Source organism: Ambystoma mexicanum, chromosome 7p (genome assembly GCF_040938575.1).
Source record: "Ambystoma mexicanum isolate Mex_15411 chromosome 7p, UKY_AmexF1_1, whole genome shotgun sequence".
Taxonomy (NCBI): domain Eukaryota; kingdom Metazoa; phylum Chordata; class Amphibia; order Caudata; family Ambystomatidae; genus Ambystoma; species Ambystoma mexicanum.
This window is the reverse complement of record NC_090939.1, coordinates 930033889-930056006: the sequence shown is the minus strand read 5'-3', so window position 1 is coordinate 930056006 and position 22118 is coordinate 930033889. Positions and strand designations below refer to the sequence as shown.

General features: G+C 47.7%; 1 protein-coding gene across 2 annotated transcripts in view; it reads right to left on the bottom strand.

Annotated features, from left to right (window-relative positions):
- The window catches only part of LOC138526459 (zinc finger protein 391-like), a 378250-nt gene that overhangs the window by 121145 nt on the left and 234987 nt on the right, over positions 1-22118 (bottom strand). For both annotated transcript variants that reach the window (XM_069637238.1, XM_069637237.1), the window contains exon 7: positions 13126-13236. In XM_069637238.1, the coding sequence (XP_069493339.1) occupies positions 13126-13236 (111 nt within the window). The remainder of the gene's footprint in view (positions 1-13125; positions 13237-22118) is intronic.

Below are 22118 nucleotides of genomic sequence, written 5' to 3'. Positions count from 1 at the left end.
GACTGGGCCTTGAGAAGCCAGTCGTCTAGGTAAGGGTATAGATGAACTGTCCTTAACTGAAGTTAGGCTACCACTGACCCGAGAACATTTGTGAAAACCCTGGGAGAAGAAAATAGCTGAAGGGAAGACATGTGAATCTCAGGAACTGACAATGATGTTTGTAGATGGGGATGTGAAAATAAGCATCATGTGGATCTACAGATGCCATCCAATCATTTGGATGAAGAGAAGCCGGAATCTGAGGAATGGTCACCATGTGGAAGGTTTCGATTGACAGAAATTGGTTGAGGTCTGAAAGGTCCAGAATTGGACTGATCCCATGTGATTTCTTTGTGATCAGAAAGTAATGATAGTAAGATCTCTGACCTACTTCCTCTTGAGGAACAACTCTATCACTCCTAAGAGAAGGAGTTTTTGGATCTCTTCCAGAAGCTACGGGGATGATTTTTGGAGAAGAAGGTGGAATAGCCGGAAGGGCAATGCGGTAACCATGCTGAACAATATTCAGAACCCTTTCCTCTGGAGTAATAGTTTTCCAAACGGTGAGGTAGTTGGTAAACCTTCCTGCTACCAGGGATGTATGCTCCTAGATGATAGTAGGAGCGGAAGGTATGTACATGCCCAGAAAGAAGTAAAATAGACTGCTTTTGCTCTTGAGCAGAGTTTGAGGAAGAGGAAGGTCTCAATTTAGACTTGGGTTTATGTCTTCTCTTTTTAGAAGAGTAATAAGACTTAGCAGAAGTGGCAGAACCACTGTTTCCTTGAGGACGTGGTTTAAATGATTTAAAGTTTTGGTGATATGGCTGCTTCATCGAAATTGAGCTAAATGTTTTAGATGCCGTAACACTGGGCTTACATTTCTGGAGGACCTCATTTGTGGATGGATCGAACCGTGTTTTGCCATCAAATGGAGGCACGTTCTCCAGGATATCTTGGTGAAGGGAAGAGGCTGACAAATATGCGTGCCTATGCATGCAGACGGCACTAGTGACTGCTCTTGCTGTTGTGTCAGTGAGGTATTTTACCACTTGAAGCTGCTGGATAGCAGCTTCTCTACCCTCAGAAATCCAGAAGGAAAATGTATCTGCATGTCAGCAAAGCTTTCAAGGTTCTCCCAATTATGGATATTAAATCCTGCCAAAACTGTAGCTGTGTTAACCTGCCTACGTTGTAAGGTAGAGTTAGTATAAGACTTCTTAGCACATGCTTTTGAGTTTTTATCTAAAACTGAAGTTGTAGATGGAGAAGGATCTTTACCCTTTGTGCCAAGGGCAGCTGAGACGTCTGCAGATTGAGCTGGAAGATTGCCCATGAGTATGAAGGGTTCATCCTTAGGTACCTTCTATTTGTTATCTAGGTCCTTGGCGATGTGTGGATCCGAATAAGGCGTAGCTTGTTCTAGAACAGACAATTCCATGAGAAGTGGAACTTTTGACTGCTGAGATGGTAGTTTCCCAAAAACACTAGCCGTGAAGATTTGTAGTGCCTGCATGTCTTTAGTCAAGATGTCATGAAACCCCTTAGATGGTGACTGACTCAGATTCAGATGTCAACACCACTCAGAGTACTTGGAAAGTTTCTGTTTCTTGGGTGGAGGAGCAGAGTCCTCGTTGTCCACTGATACCGTGATTGGCTCAGGAATAGGAACGATGGGTACCGATCCCTGAGGTAAAATAGGTGACATTTTGTCTTTGATGCGTTGAGCCAGAACTTCTAAGAAGGGCTCGGAAATCATGGTTTCCAGCACAGTATTGGTGATGTTATTTGTCATTTGGGAAGGGCTTGGTTGAGGTTCTTCTTGTCCGATAGGAGAAGTTGAAGAGTCAGCCCTGTTAGGCGGTTGGTGAGGATTATAGATATTCAAAACCACGGGTCTAGGCGCCTGGATATTGGTTAGAACCAGCTGTGGTCCAGGTTTTGCTGGTCCCTGAGTAGGTTGACCCAAATTGTCCTCACACTGAGGGGTAAATTATGGCAAAATGTGAGGTGACCGTACTCTCACAGGAGTGCTGAATAATAGTTCAGGTGGAACCGTAAAAGATTTGGAAGCATCAAAGTCTTCCGAGTCAGAAATATAGTAGAATTACCCTTCTGACTCTCTGGTACCGAGTCCGAGACAGATGCCACGGGAGATTGTTTGTACGTTTTGGACGAATTTGTTACTGGACTAGATCTCAAATGAGAGTGATTTTGCCTCTTGTGAGAAGACTTATGTGATTTCCTCGGTACCAAGGAGCTTGAAAGGTCAACTGCAGCAGTAGAGGGTAAACATTTTTCTTTCAGTAGTGAAGTACCAGAAGTTTTGCATGTGGAAGCCAACTTGGCTTTATCCGGCACAGGGGAATCAGAATTGACCGTATCAACCCCAGAGGCGCGTGCCTCTTTGCATGAACCCTTGCCTGTTCAGTTTACCAAGGCAATAGAGGGTTTTTCCAGTATAGTCGTTATTTTTTTTTTAAACTTTTATTTTTGTCGGCAGAGGTTGACAAGGCACATACGTCAAGGCAACAAACAATTAAATCAAGCATAGCATAAAACATCTTAATGGTTACAGAATATAGTTCCAACAGTGGTTATAGAGCATCAACAATACAGAAGTACACAGCAGAAATCACGGTGCATGGATGGAGACCGGAGACAAGCCAGAAACGGGCGTGTTCTCACTTTGATTGTTGAGATATGTATTAAATTCGCTCCAGATGTTCCTGGGGCGAGATTGTGCGGCAGCATTGTCAGGTATTCCTCCTCACAGTTCCGCGACCATGTGAGCATACCCAGCCATTTCTGAGAGGCCGGTGGGGAGGAGCGCTTCCAGTTCTGAAGTATCCATTTTTTGGCAATCATGCAACTTATATTCAAAAACTTTTTCAAGCGCTTAGTTTTCGTCAGACCCCCAGACCTCAAAGAGAACTGCCAAAGGATCGGGATCAATTACAGTTTCAGTTACTGCACTTAGTGTATGAAGGACACTGTCCCAGAAACCGGACAATTTGCTACAGGCCCAGAACATATGCAAGTGATCAGCATCCACCGCCCTACAGCGCGGGCAGAGGTGCACCTCAGAGCGAGCAAACCCTGATGTCCTGCGTGGTGTATAGTAAAGCCTATTGAGGAGCTTGTATTGCATGGCACGAAAACGGAAATTGAGGGAAACTTTTTGTGTGTGGCAGCACATATCCTCCCACAATTCATCAGACATTTCTAGACCCAGTTCAGCCGACCATCCGTCGCGCGCCCCAAGAGCCGGCGTGGGGATGATGTCTTGTATGATTTGATACAGTGAAGAGACGACGCCACGTGCACCGCCCGAGTTGGCGATGTAGGCATTCGCCGGGTTATCTGGGGGCTCTTCCGGAAAGGAGGGCCACATGGTGCGGAACGTGGCGCGACGCCTGTAGTATTGGAGAGTCTCTAGGGGAGATCTGGTGTGCCCCGGTCTCCAGGTTTGGGGGCCTATGAATTTGCCCTCGGGATAGAAGTCAGACAGGGCCCGATACCCCAGTGCACCCCAGTGTCGGGCCAAAGCGGTATCAAGCGCGGGCTCCAGGCCCGGAAAGGCCCACACGGGAAGCCATTTGTAATATGGGGAGGGCCCACTTGTCGAGTGTAGCAGACGTGACCAGGCATACAGAGTCGCAGCAATGGGGTCGACGGGGGAATCAGATGTGTAGCGTCGATGTAGTATCAGGGACATCAAGTTGATACCAGCGGAGGCAAGCCGTTCCAGTTTGACATGTGGGAGCACTGGGGAACCCGGGTACCAATGAGTATGAAAGTGCCATGTCAGTCCACTTCTTGCACACCGCACCGGAGTGCCAGAGAAATTGTGCGCAGAGCGTATGCAATTTAGTGAAGTAAGCCCTCCCGGGCCATATAGGAATGTTGCAAAAGGTGTATCAGAGCTTGGGGAGCAAGATCATTTTAATAAGGGATACACGGCCAGCGACGGACAACGGGAGAGGGCGCCATCGTGAAATTTTGGTCTCAACTGTTCGTGCTACAGCTGAGTAGTTATCGGCAAGCAAGGTGGGCTTAGTGAGGGACATCTGCACCCCAAGGTATCTCACACCCTCAGGGGCCCAATGCAGGGGATACTCGGTGGTGGGCTGCAGGGTAGCCTTAGTGAGCGGGAAAATCTCCGATTTGGAATAGTTAATCGTAAATCCGGAGGGGGTGCCGATCCGGGTGATGTCTCTCAGTATGGCATCTAGATGGGTTGTGGGATCTCTGACGTATAGTAGGACATCGTCAGCATATACAGATATTATTTCAGGATCGTCAACCAGTCGTACTCCTTTACGCGAGTGCCGTGCTCGGATAAAGTCCGCCATCGGTTCTATCACCAATGCGAAAAGGATCGGGGAGAAGGAGCAGTCCTGTCTGGTGCCTCTGAATAGATGTGAACATCTCGGATGTTAGTGAGTTGACTCGTACCCGCGCAACAGGGGAAGTGTATAATAGTTTAATGAACCCTATCATGTTAGGGCCAATGCCCATTGTTTCGAGGACCAGCGACATATATTTCCAAGAGACCATGTCAAAGGCCTTCTGAGCGTCCAGCGTAACCACTACGGCCTGGACGTCTTGATCTATACCGGACATGACATTGGATAATCTCCTGATGTTATGGAAGGTGGACCTGCCGGGGACAAAGCCTGCTTGGTCCTCTTGTACCAAGTACGTCATAATGGGCGGAAAGTGGTTAGCAATGATCTTAGCAACTTAGCAAAGATCTTTGTGTCTAGGTTCATGAGGGAGAGGGGTCTATAGGACCCGCAGTCGACCTCAGGTTTACCTGGTTTGAGCAGTACCGTGATGGCCGCTTCCCGCATGGAAGGGGGAAGGATAGCGGCTCGGAGTGCTTCATTCCATACCTCCAATAGCCGGGGGGCCAGAATAGCCACATGCTCTCGATAGAAGTCCGCCGTGAGGCTGTCAGGTCCCGGCGCCTTGCCTATAGGCAAGTCTGAGATAGCCGATACTATCTCGTCTAGCGTGAGCAGGGTATCCAGCTGGTCCCGGGTCTGTGGGGAAATTTCCGTGGTGGGGATCTGGTCAAGGAGTTCTCGCATATGTTGTTCAGTATGATCTACGGGCTGGGAATAAAGGGATCTATAGAACTCGGTAAATATATCCAGTATTCGATGGTCCGCCCATTGAGCGTCACCGTTCTGATCTTTTATGGAAGTGATCTGCGTGCAGCCCAGTTCCCCCCTCACAAGTGTCGCAAGTGTCTTACCAGGCCTGTCCCCCTCTCCATATTTCCTAGCGGCCTGCGGGCGGCTGAAATAATGAACTTCGCTGGTTGCTAGAGTGTTAAACACCTGGAGCTCGTCAGAGATTTCGGCCAGAGTGGTGGGGTCAGACCCGGAGGAGCAACATTGCTCCAACCTTTTCAGTTTGGCCTCAGATCGCCCAAGGGCGGCTCTAATAGCTTTCAACACCCCCGCCTCTGGGGAAATAGACATACCCCTAATGTAAGCCTTAAAGGCCTCCCATCTGACCGCAGCGGTCGTGTCTTGAAGAGAGTTAAGCTCAAAGAAGGACTCAATGTCCGCTAGTATCTCAGATTTAAACACAATGGGCCTCATTACGAGTCCGGCGTTAACCGAAGCGGTAAAACAGCCTGGTTAACGCCGTACTCGTATTACCATTCCGCCTCCGTGATTCCCGGAATTACCGGGGCATTACAACCTCGGTTTTCCGGGAATCACGGAGACGGAATGGTGTAAATCCCCATTCCCATTGAGTCCTATGGGACTCGATGGAAATGGGGATCATGGAAACACCGGCAGCATCTCGTAATGCTGCCGGTGTTTCCTCGTCCGCCTGCATGTGGGAGGTGTTAAACCCGCCAGGTCAGACCTGGCGGGAACATCACCTCCCGCCTGCAGGGGTCGAACTCAATGGTCCGGAAACAACTGTGGCGGCGGGTTTACCGCCACCGTTATTTCCAGACCGCCTGGGTCGTAATGAGGCCCAATGTCTTTTAGAGCTACGGACTTAAAGCGCCAGGTGCAGAGTGTTGGGATGGGAATTCCCAGTCCTAAGGACAGTGTGATTGGAGCGTGATCCGAGAATGTGCGGGGCAAAATGCGTGTATCCTCCATCCTACCCATGACCTCTCTCGAGACCAAAAACAGATCTATCCTGGACGAACTATCGTATACAGAAGAGTAATAAGTGTAGTCCCGCTGCTGGGGGTGAAGTGTTCTCCAGGCGTCACAAATGTTGAGCGACTGCATGTGGCCATGCAGCCTGCGCGCCGCGCCAGACAGAGCTCTGGGTGCAGTAGCAGTTCTGTCCAGGGCAGTGTCCAGTATAAGGTTCAGCCCCCCCCCCATATGATCTGCACCCCCACAAAGCCCAGCAGTATGGTAGTTACAGTGTCAAAGAATTCCAGAGAATCTACATTGGGACAGTAAGTGTTAACCAGCAAGTACTCTTTATTGACCAGTGTGCAGTGTATTATAACATAACGACCCTCAGGATCAACATAGCTTTTATGCAGCACAAACTTGATTGATTTGTGGATCATTGTGAGAACGCCCCTAGATTGTGTGGAGTAAGAGGTAAAGAACTTGGCAGAACACCATGATGGGGCAACAGCCCTCGGAATGAGGCCATCGGAGTGTGTCTCTTCTAGAAGCAATATCTTGCAATTGTGTCTGTTAGCATATGCAACGATCTTGCAGGCCTTAGTGTGGTTGCTCAACCCCCGAATGTTCCAGGACATTATGACAGTAGCCATTTCAGAGGTAGGTATCTACAGACACAGTACCCATAAATCAGTGAACATCCCAGCTCCCGTGATGGTATGAGCTCCCAGAGTTGGAACAGCAAGTGGGCATGTGGCCCTTCAGCATGCTCGCCTTGAAACCTTGTGTGCCTTTTTGTAAAACAACCCCTTTCCCACCCCCCACCCTCACCACTAACCATGGATCAGCAGTGTGAACATCACCCACCCATGACAGCGTGCAGTTGGGCCGTCCCCAACCTGGCCCAATCTGCCCTGAGGCCCAACTGGGGCCAACACACACCAAAGAATTGAGAAAAAACAGTGCAATCGCAATGGGGTGCGACGTTGCCGTGCACCAGCACGCTTGGAGCCAAATGGCTCAGTTGCAAAAACGAACAGTGGTGGTGGACTCGCGGCGCAGGCCCCGCCCGCAAAGCGGGTAATCGGGGACAGCACACGAGCCCCTATGGTTCCGAAATAAACCAAAACAGTTTCAACAGTCAAATATCGTACATCCCTGCATCTCATATGCGGGGAATGGGGTATATAACTGAGAGATTAAGGACCTGAACAAGAGGAAGACAGAAATTGAGGTAGGACAACAGAACAATGTGAGATCAGCTCTGTGGAGTGCGTAGTAAGGATGTGTACACAAACACTGCAGCTCGCAAGGACTGCAGGGACAGAGCGTCACAATAAACAGAACAGCCTTACCAGTACCACAGTGCAGATTAAGTAAACAAGTTCAATAAGTGTCCACAGTCCGTGCCATTCACAGTTGATTAGCGTCCACTCAGCCTTCTCCAGAGCCCTGAAGCGGTATTTTCATCTCGATGAATTTCACCGCCTCGTCTGGGACTGTGAAAAAGTACAGTTTGCCCTTATGAGTGAGTTTGAGATGAGCCGAGAATAAGAATGCATACAGTACATTGAGTTCCCTGAGCATGTTCTTGACGCCAAGGAATTGGCGTCTCTCCTGCTGCACCGCCACCAAAAAGTCTGGGAAGATCCTGATGACGTGAGACTACGGTCGCAGCTCCCCTTTCTCCCATGACAGGCGAAGGATGAAGTCCCTGTCACGATAATTAAGAATCTTGGCTATAATGGATCTGGGGCTGTCGCCAGGTCGGGGTCGCGGGGCAAGGGCCCGGTGAGCCCGCTCCACCGTGAAATAAGGGGAGAGGTCCGGGTCTCCCAGCAAGTCCTTGATTAGTTGTTCGACTGCATCTTCCATGCGCCCCTTCAGGGCAGTTTCAGTGACCCCAATGATGCGAAGGTTGTTTCTGCGGGAGCGGGACTCCAAGTCATCACATTTTGCTTTAACACTTCATGTCGCGCGATAAGGTGGCCACAGTGTCCTGAAGTACGTGTATCGCATCTTCATTAGTGGAGATCCGGTTTTCGGCCTCAGTGATTCTAGACCCAGCCTGATCTACCCGGTTCTTGAGCGAGGCGACATTCGCATTGATATCGTCAAGCTTCTCATGAAAGGAGGCAAAGTTTTTAGCCATTGATTCCATCATGGCAGTGAGGTCCGGCGCCGTCACCCCCGGATTAGGGTCGTTGTCAAGTTCTTCCTGCGGAGGCGACGTGTGGCCCACCTCCGGTCGAGAGACCGTCTTAGTGAATTTGTCCATGGCACCCCCTTTAGCAGATCCTTTGGAGCGACTCGACATGGCCGGAACCAGAGGGGGGGAGGTAGCAAGATGAAGGGAGCGGGCTCCGGCGGCGTACCGGGCCGCCGCGGGCACGATAAAGCTCAGTCGGTTCAGCCAGTGAGTCGGGTATTGAAGAGATCCCGTGGGGGCACGACAGCGGTCCCCGCCGGCTCACGCCAGGCAGCCCAGTCCAGGCCACCCGCGGCCGCAGATGGGCCGCCGGCACACCCCGGTCGTCAGCGGCCCAGGCCCCCAGCGGAAAGGATTGTCCGGTGGGGCCGGGGCAGGAGCGAGCCGGCCCACGAGTGTAGTGTGTGCCCCAGGGTGCCTGGGGCAGAGCAGCCAGCAGCGAGTCCGACGGGAGGCACCCGGTCAGGTCACGATGAGAGCAGGGCCCAGCGAAGGCCCAATGGCGGCGAGGCATGGCGGGACAAGAATCTCCAGTTCCGAGAGTCGGATTTCTCCCAGAACTCGATGTGCGGATAGAGGTCGATGGCCACAGTGCAGGGATCGTAGCAGGGACACAGGATCCAAAGCAGAACCGCAGATGTCAACGGATAAGAGGCGGCTAGGCACGGAGCTCTTACACTTGCAGGCTGCTCAACAGCGCCCCCCAGTATAGTCGTTATTTTGTCTGGTGTAAATAACTCTTCCAGTACCGGGTGGGTCTTCACAGACCCTTTCCCAACTGGAGGTACTAACACTTTCCGACCAGGAGGTACTTGTGCTTTCTCACCCAGAAGTACTTTTGGGTGAATAGGCCGGGGGTTTCACCTGAACAGTCCTGCGAAGACCCCGAGCTCAAGAGGCAGTCTTCACCTGGGTACCGACAGCTGGTGCCGAACTAGTACCTCACCTGAAGTTACAGTCCCCCTCTTACCGATGTCAGCCTCCCTCCTGTTCCGATCGAAGTCCTTGGTCGGCTTCGGTACCGGTCGCCGCTGTGACATGGAGAGAAGATGAGTCTGCAGAGACCTTGGGTGAATCCCTAAGCAAAAGACACAAGTACTTACTGGGTGATGTATATCCAAACAGCGGATGCAGGCATGATGGGGATCGGCCGCAGAGAAATGCTTCCAGCAACGGATGCACTGCTTGAATCCTGTCGCATACGGCATGCGTAGAGGGAGGCACCACGATTAGAAAAAATAAAAATGAAGAACCAATCACTAAGAAATAGGGATGGACAGCAAAAAAGAAGGGAGCCGCAGTGCAGCAAAAATTCTGACCTGCCCAGTAGGTGGAAAAACAGGAACTGGGTGTGGAACGTTGGTGACGTAGGGGTAAGGTGTGGGCACAGTGCGCGGAGGGACGCACGCATGATGTAGGCCCCACCCCTTCAAAGTTCTTAAAGAGACAGTTATCTTTTGCAGCCAGCTTTACCGGCCCGCCTTTGGATGCAGGTGTATCGAACCAGTTTTGAAGGAGGGAGAGCCAGGTCGAAAGAGAAATACAAGTATTTATTAGGGCTTTGAATTCACTCTAAGCAATGAAAACCCCAGGAAAGTATTGTCACACAACTACTGAATTATACACATATATACATTGACTGATTGAGGGTTCTGTAAGCAGAACATCAGTGCTTTACCTTTGAGATAGTAAGACAATTACAAGCAATACTAAAAGCAATACGGTGTAGGATAAAGCAATTAGCAATTTGGAACCAGTTGGCGATAGATAAGTACATTTTTAAGAGACAGTTCCAACACCCACAATAGAACCTAGTTTCAAGTCCCTAGTTCTTAATCAGTCATGCACTGCTAAGAGAGGGGCCTAGTGCCCTTAAAGTCACCAGTTCCACAAGAACCCCTTTGTACAGAGGTAGGTGGGATGACTATATGATTTGCAAACAAGAATTTGAAAAGGCAACGGTTGCAGATAAATGTTCCAGGAACAGAAAAATAAGGTAAGTAAAGTTCTTGTTGGTTCCTCTTCCAATCTCAACAGTCTAGGGGAGGCCCAGGGTGGGATGATCCTTGACTAGATGACCACTGATCACTGTCATGCAAAGGAGAGTTAGGGTTAGCACTTTATGCCCATCTGACTCCATGGCGGGAGGGGGCAGGAATAGGTAAGCAAGCTCACCTCACTTTACTCCAATTCCTTCAGCAACCACTTCAGGGGTTATCAAATTTGCTGGGCCTACTTACTTCTAGGCTTTGTCCGGTCACGGGAGGTTAAGGAGCTGTGGGTGCAGAGGTTACTTTTGGTGTCAGGTTTGGGTCTGGCTAGTCAGTGATTCCAGGCTCTGGCGAGACAGTACTGAAAACTGGACAGCTAGACAACCTTGGCACAGCAGGATAAAGACCTCCACAGAGTAAGGGAACCTCCAGGATGTGAAGAAGGCAGGTTGCAGTGATGGTATCCACATTCAGGTGTTGACATGTGATCCTTGTGGAGAGAACAAAAGAACAGGCCCTGCACAGCTCCTCTTGTGTCAGGAAGGCAGCAACTGCAGGAGAAGGTGTCTTGTCTCACCAGCTGATGATCTGCAGAGTTCCAAGGTGAATTTGGGGCGGCGGCAAGTGCAGAGAGTTAGCCCAGGAAAGAGGAGCAGGGCTTCACTGGGACCTGGCATGAGGCAATGCTGGTTGGCTACAACGGGCATCAAGTCGAAAATGGGCTGCCCCTCTTCATAGGAGTCTTGTCTCCAATGATGCTCTGTCAACTGGCTGCTGGAGTCCTACTTTTATCCAGGATTTGAGTTGGAGTCGCCGCCAAACCCACCAATGGTAAGGATCTGCACCATTCAAACTTGCAGAGACTGACCAATCATGGACATCCTCTGGCCAACACATCTGCCTAGCAATAGCACACTTTGGCTTGGATGTAGACTGGGTCCAGGCAGACCCAACCCTAAATCCGGCCACACATATACCAACCACTGGAAAGCAGGAACTTTGCCCGGGAAAGGGCTTTCCATAAATGGCAAATCCGGACCCAAGAAGAGAGTAAGGCGGCCAAGGCACAAAATGACAAACGAAAAATCTAGTGGCACGACCGTTTTAGAGTATACAGTACTCTAAATGGCATTATGCAGTAAAATGCAAAAGTGCACACATCACCTTACTGTGAAGTGTGGTATCCCCTTGTCCTTATTACATTTTCTTTTGCAACATTACTGTTTCTAATACAACGAGAAAGGGTATCCAAGTAAAAATAGTTTTAGGGCTGATCAGTATCCCCAGAAAAGGTGAGCAAAAGCAAAGTAAGTAAGGCTGAAGGCTTTAGATATCTCAAAGAAAGTCAGGTGAGGGTGCAGACAATAGCAAAACGATGGTGGATCTGACAGAAGTCCATGGGAGGAAAGCAGCAAAGAGGACATCTTATCTAACCATGGCCAAAAAAGGGTTAGAATGTGGGCTTTTGAAATGCCCAGATTAATATTCCTTTGGATGGGGGGACCTTTTTGACTATTAGCCTGAAGGCAGGCACATCCCTTAACTTAAAGGACAAACATTTTACTATGGCGGAGGGGGCGGGGGGATCCAAATAGGTTTACCACCAACTTTTGGCTGGAGGTAAACATTTGCAGAATTAAACCTCATAACAATGCTCATAACTATTTACTGCTTGAAGTATTACTGGAATACATGACATAGTAAATGTTAAATTAAAGGGGTAGTTCACTCAAACATTTTATTATTTAAAATGATGGGCCATAATCAAAAATGTATATATATAAAATATATTTTTTAAAGTTCCTATATAAAATCTTTGATAAATGAGTCTCAAAGTATTGATATGGGGGCATCCATTTTGTGAAATGAAACAGCTTCCTCTGTTCATGTTAAGCTCTGCTCCGCAGCAATAATCAAGCAAAAGCCCCCTACTGGGAGCTCTTGCTTACTGCTGCCGGAGAACAGAACCGGACATGAAAAGAGGAGGCTGCCACAGTATTCATCATTTTTGTGACTTTCTTTTTGTTTCCTGTGCTCCCAAGGTCCAGGGCAGCAAGAAAATATAAAATGAAAGGCACAGCAATTAGGCGAAGTATGCATAATTGCAGCAACTTGTGTTTTAAGTTTCTCGAGCCCGGGAAACTTAAAACAAAAGTACTGGCATACTAGACCGTCCGCTAGCAAGCGTCATAGTATTTATAATTGCCGGTACTTTCGCTTTAATTCTCCCGAGCTCCCCAGGGAGCCCAGGAGACTTAAAACGAAAGGCACAGCAATTATAAATACAAATCTGCACACTGATCGCTGTGTGGTGCTTATAATTGCTGGGACTTTCATTTTGAGTCTCCCGGGCTCCCCCGCAATGGTGGAGCCCGGGAGACATAAAACGAAAGTCCCAGCAATTATAAATACATATTAAAAAATGTATATAAGGGGAGATGGCACCACTCACCAGGAGCACAGGACCGGTAACAGTATTCTCTGCTCTCTGGCAGTAATAAGCAAAAGCTCCCAGTAGGGGGCTTTTGCTTGATTATTGCAGCGACATGAACAGAGGAGGCTACATCAATTTCACAAAATGGCAGCCTCCTAGTGTTAAAAAAAAACAGACTTTGAGGCTCATTTCCAGCAAATTTTACATAGGAACATTTTGTAAAAATATTTTTTATATACATTTTTCATTATGGCCATCTTTTTAAACAATAACATTTTTGAGTGAACTACCCCTTTAATGTATAAGTAGCTGGATGGTAAAAACAGAAATCACGTCTGTATTTAACATCTTTGCGCTTCGTAAGCCATAAGAAGTGTACTGTAGTTTACGCACCTGGTGGACCGTTAAAGCTCAGTCTTTTTTGACCGTCGTCGATGTAAATTGCATAGGTCTCTCCGTCTTCATTAATACCAATCGATGCAACAGATGTGCTAACATCTGAACCTGTTATGAATATACATTAAGAATTTATTTAAAAGGACAATGTCACATATTCCATTGTTCTGTTTTACGCTTAATTATTTTCTAACTCATGCTCTTTTTGCTTAAAAAATATATAGGCAGAACTATAGTGATGGTCTACAGTAAACAACATATATCATTAATTACCTAAATGTTCTGTGTTTGCTGGAAGCAGTTTAAATGGACTGTGGGCTTAGACAAGTAGTGGTTGTCATAATGCCATGTAGGAAACCAAAGGAGCTAAAAGACCATTCAGATTAGGGCATTCAACATACAATATACATGAGAGATGAGAATGCTTTCAGTTTTGTAAAAACCCACGAACATGTGCACGTGGAGAGTTTAGCATTGCATATTCTCTATTAAAATAAAAGCAAAGATAACCGTGAGACAAGGCCTGTGAGAACAGGTTGGGTAAATGATGACCCACCCAAACTTAGACAAAAAAGTTCAAAGTTAGACAAAGTTTACGAAAGTTTGCAATCTAGAAATTACTCATGCAGAATATTAGAGACAGTTATTAAGAAAAAAGAGAGCAAACATAACAGAATGAATGAAAAAAAGGGACTACAAAATCACATTATTTACCTTTTAGCTGTCGCCTTAAAAGTAGGCTTCCCAGGTTCTAGAAACATCTTACTTCTTCCCGGAATCCCAATAAGAAGGACAACCATAACATGTGAGGATATTTTAATACCATAACCAAAACATGTTATAGCTGGTAGGTTTTGTAATAATAGTAACCACTGCTGGTGTTCTGGGCAGCCTTCCATACCATCATTATGTAGTCTGTGGCAATGCAGAAAAGGACCAGCTGTAAGTCTGAAGACTAGCCACACCTCACTGATAACACACAATTAGGTGAAAACATACCTGGGGTTGATTGTGATTTTATTCAAAGGGATGGACTGCCCCTTCAGGAGTGAGGGCAGACCTAATTTGCATTTGGTCATTCACTTCTATATTTGGCATGCCATCAACCTTCCGTTTTGTAGATATTTTAATATCATTGGATAATCCTCAAATTGTTTACAACTCATCTTGGCTACAATGTCACGAAAATATGCAGGATCAATGTGAGGCTGACACAGAGGTTCAATGTTGAAAAGGTGTGCATTTGGGGTCATTTCACAATACTGAGGAAAAACAGCATATCCTCTCCTAGAAATGCAAACTGATTAAGTCTCGGTGTACAGAAAAGTCCCCAAGTACAAAGGGCTATTTCTTAATAATCGCTAATATAGAGATATTTTCTCAACCACTTACGGTCTTGGGGGTTTGAATGGCCCCAGACTTCCTTCTTGGATCTCTGGTTCGTAGATTCAGGTCTACTGCTTCTCGTCTTAAATGCTAAAAGCCTCCATGCAGCACTGTCCTAGGACCCTAAGTGCACCTACGGGTTAGGTCTGGGCAACAGCAGTAGTTAGGGATTGGTTAGTGGAAATGATTCCTAAAGCTTCCATGAAGAGCCACCCGGGTTTCTCTGCAAGTTGGGTTAGGGTAGCTTCCCCACCTCCCTGTTTTAGCATTGTGACTAGCACCCAACACCCCTAATTCCTCTAGCTCCTCGACAAGTCACAACAGCCTCACGGCTAAGGGGACTTTGCAAACCTCTCTCTCCAATCTACTCCTTAATCTCCTCTGATATCTCCTAAACGCTGGCCAATTGCTTGTCCCTCCACCCCTCCTTTACACTCCCTTCTCAGGCTTGTAGCATGCCTGTTCTCCTTAAATTTTTGCTGCCTCCTTTCTGTTCCTCTTCTTCACTCCAACAGTCATTTCTTCAGACTTCACTTAATCGTCTTCTTCAAATGCCTCTGTGGTGTTCCCTACCGCAGAGTCCCTCCTTAGTAAGCTCCTTTCTCTTCCAGGTATCCCCTCCGCCTACCTCCTCAATATGCTTCTCTTCGCTCCACTCTTCGCCATACTAATGCTATGTATGCTTCTTCTCCCCCTTCCCTTGTACTCCTTCGTCCTGGTCCTTAACTTTTTCTCCAGCAACCATTCTCCTCCCAGTAATCTTTCCCACCGCTTCTCTGTTCTCAATCTCAAACCTCCTGCTATTCCTTGTGGCCACCTTTCTACTGCTATACCTACTGCTATACTCTCCCGCACTACCATTTGTCCTTCCACCACCACCTCTTGCTGAAATGTTGCCTCCTTCCAAAACTGCATCCACTCCCCAGAACCCTCCCAGCTTTTATGATGGCATGTCCTTAACTTAAATGCCCTGCCAGGCATTACCGTCCTAACACACCCAAACACTCTCTGTATCCATTTGGTGCAACCTATGTGCAAAGCTCAGAGATGGGCCTATGCTCACTATACAACGACACTAGCCGCTATATGCATGAGTCACAGAAATTACAGACTTCACCATTTCCTCCTATGTATGACTCGCACCTTGTTACGGCCATTGAAATTGCACTTTGCTCACCATGCCAGTACTGCACCTAGAAGCACTATGCTAAACTGTACTTTGCTGCCTATACCAGCTTTGCACCTAGATGTGGTCTGTTAATTTGTACTTTGCTCCACACGCCAGTTTGGCATCTAGAGGCGCTCTTTCAAATTGTACGCTGCTGCCCGTGTTAGTTTGCACCTAGAAGCGGTCTTCTAAATTGCTTGCACTTTATGGCCCGTCCCAGCACAGCACCCAGATGCAGTCTCTCTAATTTGTACATTGCTGCCCTTGTGAGACTCACAACTAGATATGGTCACTCTGCTGCCCTTACCCAAATCACTCCTAGCACTGCTAGTGATAACGCCAGCTCCCTGCGCCCACTCAAGAACCACACCTAAAGCGCCTGTGTGATCTAAAACCTCACGCCTTGTCCCTACTTCCTCTCAGGTATACACCACATGCTCTACGACTAGGCTCCTGTAGACATGGGTAGTCAAAAACCAATATACTTTCACACTACCCTTCTACACCATGACACCCTGAACTACAAATACACCACAACCGTAAAAATGTCTCACAACCTCCCAGACTTGTATATTAGTCCGCCTACTTGTTTCCTGACAGCGATTCAGCATACTAACTCCATATTCACCCAACGGGGCAGAAAACCCTAGCTCGTACCTTGCCTGAGCAATTCCAAATCGCCGGCCCTTTGGGTCACCTCGGTCTATCTCACGCTTACCCTCATTCTACCATGCCCTCTAGCCCTAGGTGAGCGTCTGCCGCTAACCACTACATCGAAAAGCACAACTTGATCTACTCTCATTCACGCAAAGGCAACAAAAAAAACGGCCAAACACCTTGCCCAAGCACCCTGCACAACTTGAAGGTTAACACACTCAACCCACTAGCCACTAGGGCCATTCTGCTCAAGACTACCCTAAACTCCAGAAACACCATCAACGTAATAAAAACACCCAGGCCCAACATCCCAGAAAGCCACATGCCATATCACCTCCTGCACAAAAAGCCACCTCAGCATCACCACGGCCCTCAACCTCCTCAATATCACCAGCCTTACTGCAATATCCAAGACCTGATTCAGACTTTACTTCGAGAGACAATGTCAAACTAGAAGCACCTCCGTTCAAGTGCGCACTTATCAATGCCAGATCGCTTCTAGCACACATGCTTGATATCGCATACCTTTTCACGGCTAATAACTTAGATCTTCTAGCCATAACCGAAACCTGGCTCCATGCTGCTGCAGGCCCAGCACTCTCCCTGGCCATCCCGGAAAACTACACCATCTTCAGATCAGACAGACTGACTTCCAAGGGTGAAGGAGTAGCATTCATCGCGAAGAAACCACTCCTTATAAGAGAAATACCCAACCAAACGTTCCATTCAGGCAAACTACTGACTATCAAACTAGCATTAACCGCGCCACTTACCGTGACCTCCCATTTCATATACAGACCCCATGGCCCCATACACTCCTTTGAAGAAGATGTCTCTCAACTCCTATCACTTAACACTAAACCTTCCTCCCAAATTATTACGTTGGGGGATCTAAACGTGGGTCTCAATGATCCAACTGATGACAATGCCCTTGCGCTAGCTAATACCATCACTGCGCTGGGATTCTCCCACTGAATCAACAACCTGACACACATCAAAGGCAGAACTCTGGACTGGCTGGCAGATCTCAACTGCAACACTAAGATCCTATCCAACACTCCATGCCCATGGAAAGACGATCACAGCATCTCCTTCACTATACCCAAGATCCTCCCGGCAAACACCACATCTTCACATGTGCCTGCCACTCTCACCAGAAACACGCGCAACATCACAGCGGAAAAGCTTCTACCCCTTATACACCCCATCACTAAAAACAGGCACAACCCTAGCAATGACCCATCCAGCATGGTAGAAATATTCAACCAAACCCTCCTCAAGGCCATTGAAAAAATGGCTCCCATGAGAATACGCAAAGCCAAACCAAGAGCTCATTTAAAATCCTGGTACACCCCCAACCTCAAAATACTACGATGCACAAAAAGAACAGCAGAAACAAACTGGAAAAAATACCCTATGGATGCTAACAAAATCAACTTCACAGTCGCCTCCAAAAAATTACAAACTTGCCATCCTACAAACAAAAAGCTCCATCTAAAATGAGAGAATTTCAAAAGCCAGCTCCGGCACAAAGGAGCTCTTCTCAATACTAAGAGAACTGGAATCACCTGTAACACCTCACAACACCTGCCATGAAGACACAACCTGGTGTTCTGGCATCCAGAAAGGCCTCCTGGATAAAATCACTCTTTTACAATCAACTATTGAAGTAAAAAGGCAGAACTTAACACCTGACTAAAGCACTCTTTCTCCTACATACACACACCCCTGATTATAATACCATTTGAATTCACCCCCGTCCCAACTTCAGAAGTATGGAAAATCATCACTAGCCTTAAACCCTCTTGATGCCAAGGTGACGTTTGCCCAGCCTCACTCATCAAAGACTGTGCAACCGAATTAACACCCTTCATTACATCACTAATTAATGCGTCACTTGAAACAAGCACTGTCCCCTCCAACCTCAAAGACACGTGGGTCCTCCCCTTGCTCAAGAAAACTACCCGGTATCAGGTAATAATGTCCCCATACATAATGTCCACATACATAATGTTGCCGGGAAAAGCCATTGGCGACATTATATATGGTGACATTATGTATGGGGACGGGTTGCGGGGAGGTCCCCGGCTCCACTTGTAAAAAAACAAAATCAGGGGTTGCAGGGGTGACCACTGCATGTTCAATGTAATAATAGGCCTCATTGCGAGTCTGCAGGTCCGGAAACAACAATGGCGGTAAACCCGCCGCCACAGTTGTTTCTGGACCGGCAGATTAAGAGTTCTGCAGGCGAGTGGTGTCACTCCCGCCAGGTCTGACTTGGCGGGAGTAACGGCACCCACCTGCAGACGGAAATTGAAACACAGGCTCCGTCACAGACGGAACCGGTGTTACCATGGTCCCCATTCCCATAGAATCCTATGGGACTCCATATGAATGGTGAACAACACTTTTACCGCCTCTAGAATTACCGGCACACAGGGTTGTAATACCCTGGTGTCCCAGGTGGTCCGGAGGCGGTAACTGTTTACGGGTCCGGCGGCTACCTGCTGATTTTCCAGGACAGTTACCGCCGGACTCGTAATGAGGCCCAATGTCTCAGCAAAAAATGGTGACATTTTGGTCAGGAGAAATGTTTGTGTGGACATTATTACATGGAAACACCTACCCTCGATCCCAACATCTATACCAACTATACCTGGGCGTCACATACACAAACTACACGGACGACACCCAGATCCTCATACCCATCACAAGAAATCATGACATGGGGGGTCATTACAAGGTGGGCGGTAAGGGATACCGGGCACCGGTAAGGAGACCAGTTCCAGTAATCCCTTACCACCCTATTCCAAGGTCCTTTGGCGGGGACCGTAAGGAACCTGTGGTCTGACCACACGTTCCTTACGGGTCCCACTAAGGGACCAGGGCGCTAATAACGGGCTTGCAAGTCGCGAGCCCGTTATTAGCACCCTCCCCATTCCCATTCCCCCTACGGGGGCTCAAATGGGAATGGTCTGTTCAATGGGGACTTACCGGTCCCGCCAGGGTCGGACTACACCGGTAAGTCGCCATTGAACGAAACCGGACACGGGCACGGTATGGGAGGCAGCAATGGAGCTAATAGCTCCATGGCTACCGCCCATCTCGTAATGAGGCCCATGGACTCAAAATTACTCAATGATATCTACCACACCATCCAGGCTTGGGTGGCAATACATGGCCTCTGCCTAAATGATGATAAAACAGAGTTACTACTCATAGGCTCACAAAACCGAATGAACAAACTAAGCACCTCTTTAATTCATTTGCCATTGACGGCACTACTATCCAAGTCTCTAAGGTAGTAACAACCTTTAGGCATGTACATCGACTCAACCCTTACACTATCTAGACGTGAACGCAACGGCCTCTACCGCAGCGTTCACCTCCAAACGTATCAATGCCTGTAGACCCTTCCAATCCGCGGACAACTGCATCACGCTAGCCAGAGCCCTTATCTCATCCAGGTTAGACTACTGCAACGCACTGTACGCATGCACCAACTGCTGCAATATACCAAAACTTCAGGTGATTCAAAACAACTCTCTAAGAGCAGCCCTTAATTTACCAGAAAATGATCACATCTCTACTGCGAGACATAACGCCCACTGGTTGCCAGTGCAGGAAAGAATCTTATTCAAAACCCTCACCGTAACACACAAGTGCCTTTCCAACTCTGCTCCCAGGTATTTATCTTCCAAATTCCATAAAAACCAATCCACGCACTCCCACCACGAGCACCTTCTAACCATACCTAGATACAAATTACAGAAAGCAGGGGTAGGAGCTTCCCAGTGGTAGCTGCTAAACTCTGGAACACCTTACCCCGTTCTCTTAGAGCTGAACCTTCCTTCTGGACCTTTCCGTAAAAATCTGACAACCTGCCTCTTCACACCTAAGTGCTGAAACAACTCCTTTGTTCTTCTGCTTGTAAGCATCTAATCTGATTACCGTACCATACAGTTCTAAATTTCCTGTTACGTCATTCGTCTGTATCCCTGAAACTGTTGTGCTTGTAACCATCTTATTTGATTACCGTACCATACAGTTCTAAGTTTCTTGTTACGTTATTCATCTGTTTCCCTGAAACTCTTTTGTGCTTCTGCTTGTAACCATCTAATTTGATTACCATACCATACAGTCCTATGTTTCTTGCTACTTTATTTGTCTGTCTCCCTACCAATGTGAAAATCCCCTTGTATATGAACTTGTGCCCAGATGCCTTAGGGCTTGGTACCCTATATAAATGCCAAAATAAAATAAATGTCCTACAAGCCTCCTCTTCCCCAGGGGACCGCCCGTTCATAACCTACGTGGGTCTGTATGATAATAATGTATTCAGTCTGATTAGGACAACTGTGTGAAAATGAAGGCTCTCACTGCCCATGGCAATCCTGGTTCCAAACATGTGGTGGTGCTGCCAAAGCATTGATCTGTAATGGCTATCTTCTTGGTTTCCCATTCATCACCTTACTGAAGCAGAGTTTCTCGCTCAGAGGTGGTTCAGGTCTGCGCTTAGCAGTGCTCTGCAGTAACTGAAAACCACTCAAACAAAGATTTCCTGGTGCCTGGTCGCCAGTGTGTTGCTTGCTAGCATGCAACAGGGGCTTCCTGTTTTTTAAGAGTTTGCTCTTGGTTTGCCATATAAAAAGGTCCCATGGGAGGTGGTGGTCCTGCAGTCCATTTAAGGGATTTACTTTGAAAGCCATGGTACCCTAGGGTTATGTGGGGGTTGGAGTCCTGACTCACACTAGGGGCTTCTTTAAAGAGGACATCGCTATGCGGAGGACTAGTGGAAGGGACATGCTGGGGTGGACCAGAAGACTGCCAGGCTATGTGGCACCCGACCAACTACTCCAAAGCCAGGCAGAGAATGCCATCACATGTACTGATTATCTTTGCACTACAGAGAACATCAACACATTTCTTATTTTTTTTTTTGCGTGAGCCATTTAAAGATAAACATTGTTAATGGGAGATGTTGTATAATTATATCTGTGACACAGTTCACAGAACTCTGAGATCGAACTCGGATCCCTGAGAACACCACGTTCTCGGTGATTCCGTTGCTGTTGGTCCGACCTCCGGGGGCCCTACAATAAAGCTCCTGACTGCAGCTTCTGCGTCCTGCCTTATTTACTTCATCCCCCCTCTCCCAAGACCTTTCTCTGCCCCTTTGCTTGTACATTAGGTTTTGTTCTCTCTAGAAGTTTGTTTCTAAAAACATTTGGAATAGCCCCCAGAAATCCCAGGTTTCCCTCCTTAGTCTCCTTAGAAATGCTTAGGTCACAATGGGCTAATATTCCATAGTTCTTAGGGTTGCAATAAGATGCAACACCAGAACGTTGAAGTATGCAGACGTTCGTGACGCAGACCCCTTCAGGACACTTCACAGGATGGAGTAAGGTTAGTTCCAGCAATGGTCACCATTTGCAGGCGGCGACAGGCATTCCTCAAGGCGCCGTCACAGAAGCAGCTCTGGCACAACCTCCTTTGATGCTGCCATTTCTGGAAAAGGAGATTTATGGCACTAGCTGGTGACCACCAAAGGTCTGAGGCTGAATGAGGAATGGTGACAGATCTGGCGAAATAGCCCACAAGGGAGCTGGTCAGTCTACCGGGCAGCCGAGGGACACTTCTAAAGAGGGATGCAATCTCGAGTGGGATGAATTAAGTTGGGAGAAAATGGCAATAAGAGGTCTGGAAAAGGACTAGAGGAAAACATGCTAGACCAGCGCATGCATGGTTTTGTCTTCCATTTAAGCCATTTACCAAACCA